This window comes from Tetrao urogallus (genome assembly GCF_951394365.1).
Source record: "Tetrao urogallus genome assembly, chromosome: 4".
NCBI classification, from domain to species: Eukaryota; Metazoa; Chordata; class Aves; order Galliformes; family Phasianidae; genus Tetrao; species Tetrao urogallus.
Window position 1 is genome coordinate 19,908,117 of NC_136817.1, and position 13,038 is coordinate 19,921,154.

Below are 13,038 nucleotides of genomic sequence, written 5' to 3' on the forward strand. Positions count from 1 at the left end.
GCTCAACCACTATCCAGTCCTTAGATCTGATAACTACATGCCAGCCGCAATAGAAAATAAAAAATGAAACTAGGTATACTTATAAGCATTCAAACCTTTAACAAGACGCATCCCCCCAATGTGAGTTTACACATCTAAATATCCTCATGGGCCTCAAAGCCCGAATGTTAGGTCTTCTGAATCCCCCTTCCAAGTTTTCCATAGTGAAGTTTCCTGGTTACCTGGGTTTTGATAGCTTAGTCCACTCTAAATAAGAGTACTAATTTCACGTTTGACCTCATACGTGTCTACAGATGCTATCAGTCTGCTGTCATACTAATTTCCTCTACTCCTTTCCTTTTAAGGCTATTAGTTTCTTCTTTGGAAACAAAAAGAGAAATTCTAACAGCAGTCAGCATTTCTGAGAAGTAAATCTTTGGTTTCACTTTGCTGATAGCCCTGCTGTAAATGTAAGCGAAGTGGGTGTCAAAGCACAACAGACATTCCCCTGGATCAGAAACTTCCCATTAGGTGACCATTCAAAAGAAGAGGGGAAAAAGCTCAATCCCCTTAATTTTGTGCTCCTTTTCAGCTTCCTGTTTAGATTAGTATGCTCCCTGCCAGAAACAGCTGCTGGGGTGATATCTGAACCTGGGCAGAGGCTGATGGCTCTGACATCTATTGCTGTTACTTCAGTCCAAACAACTCTTAGCTTCTCAGCAGTCCAACATGTCATGTTTTTCCCAGCGTGTACATTTGTACCTACAGACCAGCCAGACTTCTGGGTTTATCAGGAAATTCCTGGTCTCTTTTGGTTGCTTCTGTCCCAGAAGTAGTAGGAAGGATTATTTTTAATTCAAGAAAGAAATCATCTTAGCAATGTGTGTGATGGTTTTGATTCAGCAGAATGATAGCAAGAAGATGCTGAGAAAATGTATCTGTTGGGAGATGACTTAATGGATGTGCTATTTCATTTTCCTCCTTTGATGAAAGACTGCTTCATTAATTGATGAGAACATTAGATTTGTTAACTATTTATACCTTAGCCTTGTGGTGGTGTGTTTAAACAAGTGAACTTGCCATTTCAGATATGGTAATTTTCTCCTTGCGAAAAAGGAAGGATATGCATAATTTTGTCACGTGTAACCACTGTTTTTGTTAAGTAAAACTCATACTCAAAAGCATTATGCTTATGGACAAAACACCCTCCACACCTGCTGGGAAATGAAGTTCAGACATGCAAATCAGCCACTGTTAAAAATAATGCCTTTTGTTTACATTGGCTTCCTGGCCTACATGACTCAAGCCATGTAGCTCTGTGTAGCTCTGTAGCTCGTATCACTCAACACCAAGTTCATTCAGTCTTAGAGGAATCTACTCGATAGCTTTCTCCCTAGTGATAAATTTCTTAATGTGTGAAGAACAGCTTGATTGTCTTGATGCTGAGCTGACCTGTGGCACGCTAATTAATGCAGCTCATCTTTCCTCAGCAGTAACAAGGAACATCACATAGAATCATAAAATGGCTTGAGTTAAAGGAGACCTCAAGGATCATCCAGTTCCAACCCCTGTGCCACAGACAGGCTTGCTAACTGCTAGACTGAGTGCTAGACCAGGCTGCGCTGGGCCCCATCCAACCCAGCCTCGAACACCTGCAGGGATGGGGCATTCCAGAGAAACGCAATTCCTTCCAGCAGACAGAAGCGAAGCAGAGCGCGAGGCCGCTCGGCGCAGGTCGGCACACGGCCGGCACGTACTTACAGCGCAGAGCCCAAACTTCGCCCGCAGCACGCCCGAGCCGGCGGCTCAGGCCCACCTCACGTCCCGGCGGGGCACGCCGCACGGCTGCCTGCTACTCGCTCGCACCGAGCATTACCGCAGCGTTACCGCTATGAAGCACGGGGACTCGGCCCGGCCGCCTCCCGCCTCTCCGCGTCCCGCGCGCTGCCGCCGCCGGCGTTCGAACGGCGGCCGTTGGGAGGCGGGGCCGGGATCGCGGGGCGGGGCTGCCTGCTGCCGGCCCTCCGGCCCCTCGGCGACGGCGCGGCGGAGCGGGCAGCGCTGGAGGAGGTGAGGAGGCGCGGCGGAATAGAGCCGGCTGACCGGAGGGTGTGGCGGGAGCTGCGCGACGCGGCCCCGCGGCGGCGGTGCGGGTTGAGGCGGGCAGGGGCGCGGCGGCGTGGGCTGCTCTTTGTTTCCAACCAGCGTTCCGCCATGGCGGCCCTGCAGCCGCAGGGAGCGCGGCTGCGGTAGCGTTGCCGCGTGTATATATGCGGACATCACATACCAGCTTTCGGTCTTTAGCAGTCACATAACTGTGCGTTTGCAGTGACGCGCGGCGAAGTGTGCCCTTTTGTCGCCGGTAGGACGGTTGTACGATTGCGGTTTCTGTTTCGGACACGCGCTTTGGTTGTGACAAAGGGTGCTTTGTAGCAGCTGGCGGGCAGGAGCTGAGCTGGCTGCCCGGCTGTGAGGGCAGCTGGAGGCGGGTCAGATAGCGGTTTCCCTTCCTCTCTCGGAAGCTTGGCTATTCTCATTGCTGGGCGGCTTGTGCGGTTCGACGTTCAAGCAAATAGTGCCTTGAAGAGAAGAGAATCGTAGAATCGCTTAAGGGACCCCTAAAGGCCACCTGGTCCCACTCCCTGCACTGAACAGGGACGCCTACAGCTCCATCAGGTGCTCGCAGCCCCCCAGCCTGACCTCGGCTGTCTCCAGGGATGGGGCATCCACTACCTCTCTGGCCAAATTTGGTGCTGTTTATGTGGCAGCAGTGATATATACGAAGATCTGGGGACAGTAAGTCAATCCAAGCTGGCACAAACTAAATACATAAATTTTATCATCTCCCTCTCACAATAAGAGCATTGAAACAACTGCATTTAGAGCAAAATATGCTTTTGGTTTTGTTGCTGTCCAGGAGATGCTGGTTATTTCCTCATAGCTTGCTGAGCTCTGTGCTTCTTTCAAGCACTGCTCTTGCCACATCGTACTGCTCGAGATCACTGTAGGATTACCTTTATGCCCTGTACCTCCATCTCACGGTTTGTTTGCTTAGTTTGTGTGGCTTGAAACAAAGATATTGTAAAACAGGTTGTAAAAATAGGCTTCCTGAAATCTGCAGAACATACTCTGCAAGATTTTTTAAAAGGCAGTTGCTTGCTGCTTGCTTTTTTATATTTGCCTGTGATTCAAAGCTCTTTTTACCCAAGCTTTCAGGAGTATCAAGGGGCAGAAGAAGTTCTCTATTAATTTTTTTTGAAGTGTTGTCCTGATTTCTTTCCCTGTCCCTTTTAGCATGAGATCATTCTTCACAGGGAAACGTGAGTTCTGCTTGACAGAATATGACATCATTGCATTACCTCGACTAGGATGAGGTAATTCCTAGTCCATTTGAATCAGCATCATCCTGCAGGGAGCATTGCTGTCACCCTGACGGGTGCTTTAGAGCAGAAAGCATGGATTTGCGTGCCTAGTAAGGAAACAGGTCTCTCTTTGTGGATGTCTCTTGCTTTTTAGAGAAGTGCAAGTGACGGTGCACTAAGGCATTCAGAAACTCACAAATGTTAAAGGTGAGTTACAGATTCTGCAGATGAAGTGTACATATTTTAAATGGCTAATGTAGAATACCAGGCTTTTCTGCATAATGTCTCCAGCTTCTTTAAAGATACTTTGACAAGCTCCACTCGAGCTGCAGCTGAATGCAGTAGATTTTAATGCTTGATTAAACAATTGAAACTGTCGGTTAGAACGTAAGCTTGCATGTGTTACAGTAAGACATACTTTTGTAGTATGGTACTGCAAATTGTGTTGTGGAGCAAATAACTGTAATTCATTAACAGCAGCAGTTGTTAATCAGGGCAACAAAAAAGTCAAGGAGATGCCTTAACTTAAGGTTACTTAGTTGTTGAATATCCTTTTTTATTCTTACCATTTGTGGCAAGTGTTGATATCTGTGGTAGTGAAGCATTCAGTTGTTGCAGACTGTGCTAAGTCTTAAAGTTGTCTGTTGAAGTCTGCAGCCATTTGCCGGGGTTATTCCTGTTGCTGCTTACTGAAACCAGTCCCTAATGGGATGCAGGGGTTTGTTTGGAGCAGTCTGAAGTGAATCCAGAGCAGCCTGGTAATCCACTTGTCCTCTGTAACAATCCCAAATTCACCCTGTAAGCCAAGGAGTCAATAGCTGTCCCCATACTTTGGCTGAATCTTTCTGAAAGTAGTCCTTGGTAGCCCAGGTCGGCTCATGCTATGGACAAGGTGTGACCACATCTCAGCTGGTCATATATTTGCTAGTTTACACTACCTGGGCCCAGCCCTTAAGTGCTGGTACTGCAGACCTTCACAGTGCTGGAGAATTGCAGAAATACCTGGGCTGGAGCAGGGGGACATTGGGCATTCTTCTCAATGGCAGCTGTTCTTGCCAGTTCCCAGCAGCCACAAACTCTACAGTTCACTGCAACTGAAAAGCAGAGAGTTCTGTACTTGTGTTACCCTTTGCAAGCATGTGTCTTTTTTTTTTTCCACATAGGGAACTTCTAAGAAATTAAACTTTGTAGTTAGGCAGAGTGAATCCAGATCATGGTGTTTGGCTGGTAATTTCAGCATTATCATTGAGTTCCCACCTCGTGATATTTGAAGTACATTTCTAAAATATAAAGTGATAATGCATTTTATAAACTTTATTTCTGAAATAACAGCTTTTTTGCTGCTTCTGTAATTTGGTTTTCAGGAGATCTACGTATTATGATATAGTTCTCAAGTCTGGAATCATCTTATGAACCGTATTTCTTAATTACGTCAGTGCTTCGAGATACAGAGAAACAGTATTCAGAATAACCTTGAGGATCTTTTGGAGATACTAAAATAGTGAGTAAATGTCTCATAGGAAACAAGGAAAGAGAAAAGCTCATACATACCCAGAATAGCGCTTCTCATGTATTGGTAGTTGCTGCCACAGAAAATGTGTGGTCCCAAGGATATTCACGGGGTATTATTTGGAATATAAGAAAGAAGATAGCAGACAGTAAAATGATTGTACAGGATGGCAAATTTAGTTGTGAGCCTCACATTAAGAACCTTTGCCCTAATTTCAACATATACTTAATAGTATTTCTAATTGGCCTGGTTACTTATAGATCCCAGTTCACCATAGGTCACTCAGCAAGTTCTGTTAAAATTCTTGCCTTCTCATGCCTTGCCTTTTTCTTGAGGTCTAAGCATTTATCCACTTCGGAGTCATTATTACTTTGTCCCATGCAGTGATTTAACTTAGTCCTTTTCTGAATCCCAAGTTAAAGATAACTTGTGGTGATGGCATTAAACTAAGAGGGTAGATTTACATCAGGCAATGGAAAGAAGTTGTTTGGTTTTTTTGTTTGTTTGTTTGTTTGTTTGTTTTCATTTAGAGGGTGGTGAGGTGCTGGCACTGCTGCCCAGAGCTGTGGGTGCTCCATCCATGGAGGTGCCCAAGGCTGGATGGGCCCTGGGCAGCCTGAGCTGGCGGGGAGCACCCAGCCCCCAGCAGGGATTGAGGTTGGGGAGGCTTTAAGGGTCCTTCCAAATCAAACTATCAACTGGAAGGAAGAATCATTGCTTTTAAATTGATTTCTGCCTTGGTATCATTCAACACTTTTTTTCCCTATGCACTGAATTAAGTAGCAGTCCACAGTGCAGAACTCATTCCATCAACTATTTAAAGTTGTGTTGTTGCATTTTTTACGTAATTTAAGTTGCAGTTGGTTTCACTTACACTGATGAGAATTAAATTTGGTTTTCTCCATTGTCGTGACAAGGAATGATCCAAATATGGCACAATATCCATAGTGTTAAAATGTCAGTAAAGCATTTAGGGATATTTTTAATATTTTAGAGATTACTTTAAATTTCTTTGTCTGTCCTGCTTTTCATGAGATCTACACTTTTTCTTCCACAGTTGTTTTGCAATGCAGTAATTCAGAAAAATATTTACTGTTCTTCTTTACAGTACAAGATATGTAGAGGTTACTGAGAAATGCTTGTAGTTGCCTACTATTACTAATATCCTTAGGCTGAAGTCATTCTATGTGACTATTGCCTTTGAACTTTCTTGTTTTCTCCATAATCTTAGAAAACAAAAACAAACAAAGTAATTCTCTGTGCAGAGGTTTAAGAAAAACTAACAAAATGATGAGTTAATGGTTGGACTGGATTATCTTAGTGGTCTTTTCCAACCTCTATGGTTCTGTGGAAGGTCTTCTTGAAGGTATTATGCTGCATGAAAATTGTCATATGTTTCTGTTTGCTTGTGTTTTCAAGCTGGTAATCAAGAGCCATAATGACTGACATAAAAGATGGACCACACTTAGGGGAAGATCTGTCAGATGCAAAATCTTTCCCTGGTTCCAAAGGGTAAGTGAGATACTTTGGGCTTAAGTTCTCAATGTAAGTGTTGAGGAATCTTGTGCTGTAACTGAAGACAAGAGCTGTAGAAAAGATGCTATTAAAAATTAAGTTTTCAAATATGGTAAATTATGCTAATCATAAAAAAAACCAACATATTAAAGTTGTGCTGGGTTTGAAACTATACCATCTCTGACAAAACAGGCTATATGTACGAACAAGGAAATAAAAAGCAGGATACTTAAGGTGCAGTTAGATATGGGTTAGCAGTTACCAAGTCATTAACTGTTCTTGAAAAGAAATTTCTCTGTCTTAACCCTGGCTAAATGTTCACACCTTTCCTTGAACTGCTTCTAGATCTTGCTGGAACTTGCAGCAGCCAGTTCAGTCTCTTAAACTGCCCTTCTGTAGACCTACTTGTGCAGAAGGACTGGCATAAGGGGGATTTACAGCAGTGGGAAGGAAGATGAGCAGTCTTATTTTTCTTGGTGACATTGTGATTACATCGGTGTAGTGCTATGATCAGATTACATCTTCTCTGGGAAGATAATTTCCTTCTGAAGTCATTCATTCTAGTGCTTCGAGAAAGAGTCAATTTAGCACCATTACTCACTTTTTATTTGTAAAACTCAATGTGTTTTCAATTCAAAACAATGTGTTCTCACTTTAGAGAGTTTGTTCTTCATGCTTTGAGTTTTCAGCTTGCTACAAATTGCACAGAAGATTACAACAAATACAGGTTGCTTTTATTTATCTGTTTATTTGTGTATGCATAGATTTAATGGAACTTGAATCAATCATATTATTTGGGAGCACAACCATACAAAGCAGTTTCATGGGTTACTCCAACCTCTGGGCGAATGCGTTTTTCAATAGTCTCACGTTGGATCTGTCTACTGATTTTACAGGCATCACTTCCATGAATCAAGTACCACTTTCACTTGTTTTCTTAAATAGCCATTTGCTTATTTAGATACTAAGAAATCAGAGAAGAGAGAACAGAAATTAATACTTGAAGCTTGTCTGATTTGTGTACAGAATGAACTTACCTGCTAGCAAGTCTGTGGACTCTGGAATTCTGCCTGATGACAGTTACAGAATGGATTATCCAGAGATGGGAGTATGTGTTATAATAAACAACAAGAACTTCCACCGAGATACTGGTACTGCTTTCAATTATTACTTTTTTTTTTCCTGTATTTCAGATAAATTTGATGTGTTATTCTTCAGAATTAAATATGCAGTCCAGTTTTGATTGTATTGAAAAATTAAGTGGTTTGAGTGGATTGGATTCATTCCAGGGTATTCTTCTAAATATGCACAGGGGGAATAGTGGTGAGGAAAAGCTGATGGGCAGTGTGCAAATCTGCCATGCCTTTTAGTCATGACTTCTGTAACATAAATAAGGTAATTTTCTCAATATAGACAGATAGGTGTAAGTAATAGATAAATACGTGAAATAGGTACGGGGGATGGAGTGTGCATGAATAGTATGATGTTTTTTTCTCAGAGTGGATCTGGAGTAATGGAATAATATTCTAGACTGTTGCAGATATAAGAAAGAAAATAATTTGGCTCAGAGTGTGCCATTTATATCATATCAAAATAATACCTGTCTTTTATGTCTAGGACTGTCATCTCGTTCAGGCACAGATGCAGATGCTGCAAGTGTCAGAGAAGTTTTCATGAAGCTGGGATATAAAGTCAAGCTTAACAATGATCTGTCAAGCAGAGATATTTTTAAGCTATTGAAAAATGGTAAGTTCAGGTATGATCAGAATGTGTGCTAAGTCTACTGTTTCTAAATCACTTCTAGTACTTAAATCTCTTCTTCTGTGGTTCTTTTACAAAGTACTTCACAACTCCTTATTGCTAAAGAGAACATATATGTTGTAGTTCCTATGTTAATTCATCATTGCTGTCTCTCCCTCTTTTGTGCCATGACCGTTGTCTCAGAATCCTTTCTTATCTTCTAAAGAGGGCTGGAAAAACAGGCTGAAATTTAAATGCAGGAAGATTTATTTTCTGACCTTTGAATCACAGAAACTGTGAGCTGGAAAGAAACCTGCTTAATTGGGTAGAAGGGTAGTGTGGGCAGTGTGGTCCAAGAGGTGTCCTTATCAGGGGATCAGAACTACTGTAGTTCTCTATGTGGACTGAATTACTCTTTTAGAGAAATAACTCATGTTTTGTTTGGCTTGTGATGCAAAGCAGCTCTTTTACAAGTGAAACCCTTTATACCACTGTTTGTGCTGATCTTGTTTTGTTTGGACTTAATACATCTAGAGTAGTAAATTAAATGGTGCCTTGAAGTGTTCTTTTGCCCTGAAATTGTCTACTCTGGTAAACTGTCAGAAGGTTCTCTGGCACAACTGCGGCACACTCTCAGACTGTTTCAGGTCACAGTTCAGCAGTGAAAATGTTCCAGAGAGTATTCCCAACAGTAAATTAGTCTGCAGCAATCCTGTTTTTTCAATGCATATGTTTGCTAGCGTGGATTTGGCTATTTAGTGCCAGTTAATGTTTGTACCAGAGAAGACTCTTAGACAACGTTAACTTGCAGCTTGTCTGTTGACAGTAGCTAAAAGTGGAAGGTCACATTCTCTGATTTCAGGCTTCTGTCTTTCCTGTGGTATACATAAGGCCTCCACATGGATGGTGTAAACTCTGGCCTAACTAGAGATTCCCCAAAACTAGCTTTTCTTGACTATTACAGACACAGTGCCTGTCCATAGATTATAGAAGTGCCTGAGCATGCATTGCTTGAGAAAAATAAAAATAGTTCAGTTTTTCCAGAATAGAAATCCAGTATTCAGCAAACTGTAAAACAGAAGTTTACAGCTTCTGTCTATGAACTCTTGCATTTTCTTGAAACTTCCATTCGAAACTCCTTTTGGATCCCTTCTTTTAAACCTTGTTTGTATCTTTTTGTACGCTTAAAAGAATCATTTTGGTCATCAAGAACAATCCCCATGGTTTCAGGCAACAGAAAACATAGTAGAACATATTTTCTATATCTTTACATACCACAGGATGAAAAGCTTTATGTCTTGCTTAAAGGTCTTTAAGTACAAAACTCAGAAGCCTGAAAAATCTTGCTAGACCTTGCTTCTAGAAGGCAAGAGGAAAGGGAAAGGTGTAACATTAGTAGCTAGGTCCATCTAGCAGCAACAGTTTTCATATTGCAGTTGCCATGTAACCCAGTGTTGAACTGTCAGGAGAAACAAGACTTCCCTGTCCTTTCTCAAAACTCAGAACTTCCCATCAGCCTGATCCTATTGACCATTACCATATAAGTGAGGTGCATCATTCGGAATCTGAGATAGTGTGCTGAATCATTACTCCCAACTCACTTTGTCCATTCACAATGTTCATAGCCATTTTTTCCACGTGGTCACATTCTACAAGGCATAGGATTGGCCCTAAGTTTAGGGTTTTCTATGTCTGACCTTATGAAGTGAAGTACACTGGCTCCTTTCATTAGGAGTGAAGTGTTTGAGGTTTCTAGGTCTGCAAACAGTTGTTCTTAATGAGTTCTGTTGCACAACGTTCAAAGCTTCTTGGGGAGTGCAGTAAGTTGATTCTCTTTTTCTTTCAAGTTTCTGAAGAAGATCACAGCAAACGAAGCAGTTTTGTTTGTGTGTTGCTAAGCCATGGCGATGAAGGACTCTTCTATGGTACAGATGGCCCTCTTGAACTGAAAGTACTAACGAGCCTTTTCAGAGGTGACAAGTGCAGAAGTCTAGCGGGGAAACCCAAACTCTTTTTCATTCAGGTGAGCTACAACTGAACAGTGATCATCAGTTCATAAGAATACTTCAAAAAATTGTTTCCCACAAGTTATAAGTACAAAGTAGTTATTCCTAAAATAGCCTTATAGGGATTTACTTCTAGGATAAGATTCCCTAATATTGGAATGGTCTGCCCTCTTAGTATTTGTAATAGCTGAAATCACCTTAATTTGAATGAGTTAAGGTGATGCAAAGTTTTTCTGAATGCTAGCCAATATCTCAGTGAGCTTCTGAATGTACTTTCATATGAATATCCATTCTAACCAAACAGTAATTAATATAAATAAATGCTAGTTATTTTTCTTATGAGTCTTACTATCCTAATCATCTTCAAAGCTGAAGATATTACAGTATTCTTACCATTATGATCATTGCCTTTTTCTCGTTTATTTTTTGTTGTCCGTTTTTTCTTTCCAACAAGTAGGCCTGTAGAGGGACAGAATTAGATTCTGGTATTGAAGCAGACAGTGGACCAGATGAAACAGTGTGTCAAAAAATACCTGTAGAAGCAGACTTCCTGTATGCATATTCTACTGCTCCAGGTGAGAAACTTGCAAAGAAAATCTTTGTTGCTGAAATTGTATCTATGTATCTGCTTGTACTGATACGGGCAGTTTGCAGTGTTCTCCACTCAGTGACTGATTAATCTGAAGCTTCTGATTTTCTTTGAAGCACTTGCTATTCTCAATTCCCAGAAAAAAGCTCATTATAGGTCTTTTTCAAATGTTAATCTGCTGCAGGTTGATTTAATCTGAGTTGTGCAAATAATTTGCAACAGGAGAAAATACATTAATTCTGAAAGAATAGAGCAATTGAACATCTATCTATATTTGTATGTGTGTGTATTTATGCGTACAGAAATGGTGATAAACATCTAAGTATTACTTGGTTGTCAGCTCTATTTCATTGCAGCCTAAGTGAATTAGTGGTGACAGGACCCTTAATATGCCCATTATGTTATCAGTTTTCAGAAGCAAGGTCTAGTCAGTCTTCAATTCATGCTTTTGGACTTGAAGATAGTGACAGTGAAATCTGTTTTGTATTTCAGCTCTCATTGTGCTATCACTGCTCCCGCATACATGTATTCTGTAATGAAGTAATAAATAATTAATGTGTAAGAGCAGAAGACAATTGTATAATCAATGATTATGCAGATGTTATAATTAAGAAATATACAAGAGAGTTTGGCTAATTACACACGCACACCCAAAAAAAAAAGCTTACCCTTGTCCTGGCCTCACTGGAAAACTCTAAAGGAAGGATGTCCAGAAAGAAATCCTTCCCCACTGGTAGTCAGCTCTTAGATGGGTCTAGGAGAGGTGCAGCCATGCTCCACCCCTTCTGGCAGGTGGAATTCACCTGTGCTCCTGTGGCTGACGTACTGCTCACCTCAGGTGATCAATCAGAGGTTCAGGCTGTGATTCAGCAGTTCCCATGCAATAATTCTCCTGTCTCTTGATATTTTTTTTATTATTATTTATTTATTTTATTTTTTTTCTACCTATTTAAAATTTTCTCACATTAGAAAAAAATAGATGGCTAGAAAAATCTTTTAGGTTGAAATTTGAAGGGACTATCAAATCTCAACTGTGTTGATTGGGGGTTTTATTTGTTTATTTTAAGACCTTCTCTGCTCTTGGGTATGTTGTGTCATTCTGTAACTGCTATCCTATCCTGCTGCTGTATCTGATCAGCTTGATCTCTTTGTCTTCCACAGGCTATTACTCCTGGAGGAACGCAGCTGAAGGCTCCTGGTTTATTCAGTCTCTGTGTAGAATGCTGAGGGAACATGCCAGGAAACTTGAACTCATGCAGATTTTAACTCGTGTAAATCGCAGAGTGGCAGAGTATGAATCCTGCTCCACTCGACAGGATTTCAATGCAAAGAAACAGATTCCTTGCATTGTGTCTATGCTTACCAAAGAATTTTACTTTCCTTGCTAAAAAAAAAATAATTGCACTTTGCAATTTTTCACTTCAGGTTTTTATCTGTAATTTATACACTGTCAGTACAGAATACCACTTTTTAAGTCTGAATTACTGTTGACTGCCACATATGGCACAATGAACTATCTGAGAGTTGCTTATGTCCATTATTAGAAGAAACCCATGGGATGGCTAAGTTAGAAATGCAAACCTGGTAGGTGAAACACAGGAAAACTTGAACACAATAAGAATTTGGAAAAATTATGAGGAGGAGACTGAAGAGAAGTCACATCACTTACAAGGCCTACTTGGTGCTACATTTCACTTTGCAGAAGGAGCAGAGAAAAGAAACGGGTCTTGTAAATGTTTTGGTTTCATATCTTTACCAGTAGGAAGAAGATTCAGAATGGGATCTGTTTGCAATTGTAGTAATGTGATGGTAGTGTCATTACACATTTCTTCTTAAAAAAAAAATAAAAATCAAGTTTTTAAAGCTTAGGTTATAAGGTAGCCTAATAGCCTAAACTTCTTGTATTACTAAGATGTAAACTGTGAAAAATGGTTGTTTCATTTTTTACATGTGCTTAGGAGGCATCTTTAGAAATAAGTTCATTTTTGTCTTGATTATTTTATAATTTTTTATATGGAACATTAGATGAGGTAATTTTATCAACACAGTATCTGTTTCTAAGTAAATTTGTATGTTTAGCCTTGAAGCTGAGTAACTAAGGGACCAGTCTTCCCAAATGCCTTTCTTTTGCAGCTCCTAGGGAGAGCTTTAATACTCTTGGGGCACATTTGAGGCCACAAGATTCAGTGCAAGAGAAAATCTGCATTCTGAAAAGCCAGCTCTCCTCTTTCTGACCCTTAAATTGGAGTGGTTCTGCTTTCTGCAGATATACCACGTCTGATCTTTGTGGAAGCCTAAATATGGTGGTACCAGTGGAATTTCCTTGTCTGCTATCGA

At 40.8% G+C, this 13,038-nt stretch overlaps 1 protein-coding gene across 1 annotated transcript; it reads left to right on the forward strand.

The window, feature by feature from the left end:
* Positions 1–6,289: 6,289 nt before the first annotated feature.
* Positions 6,290–12,089, forward strand: CASP3 (caspase 3; the record flags this gene model as incomplete). Its single annotated transcript, XM_079534743.1, has 6 exons — positions 6,290–6,363; positions 7,393–7,517; positions 7,984–8,112; positions 9,954–10,129; positions 10,570–10,687; positions 11,863–12,089. 6 exons carry the CDS (start codon positions 6,290–6,292, stop codon positions 12,087–12,089), a joined length of 849 nt encoding a protein of 282 aa, XP_079390869.1.
* Positions 12,090–13,038: the final 949 nt, after the last annotated feature.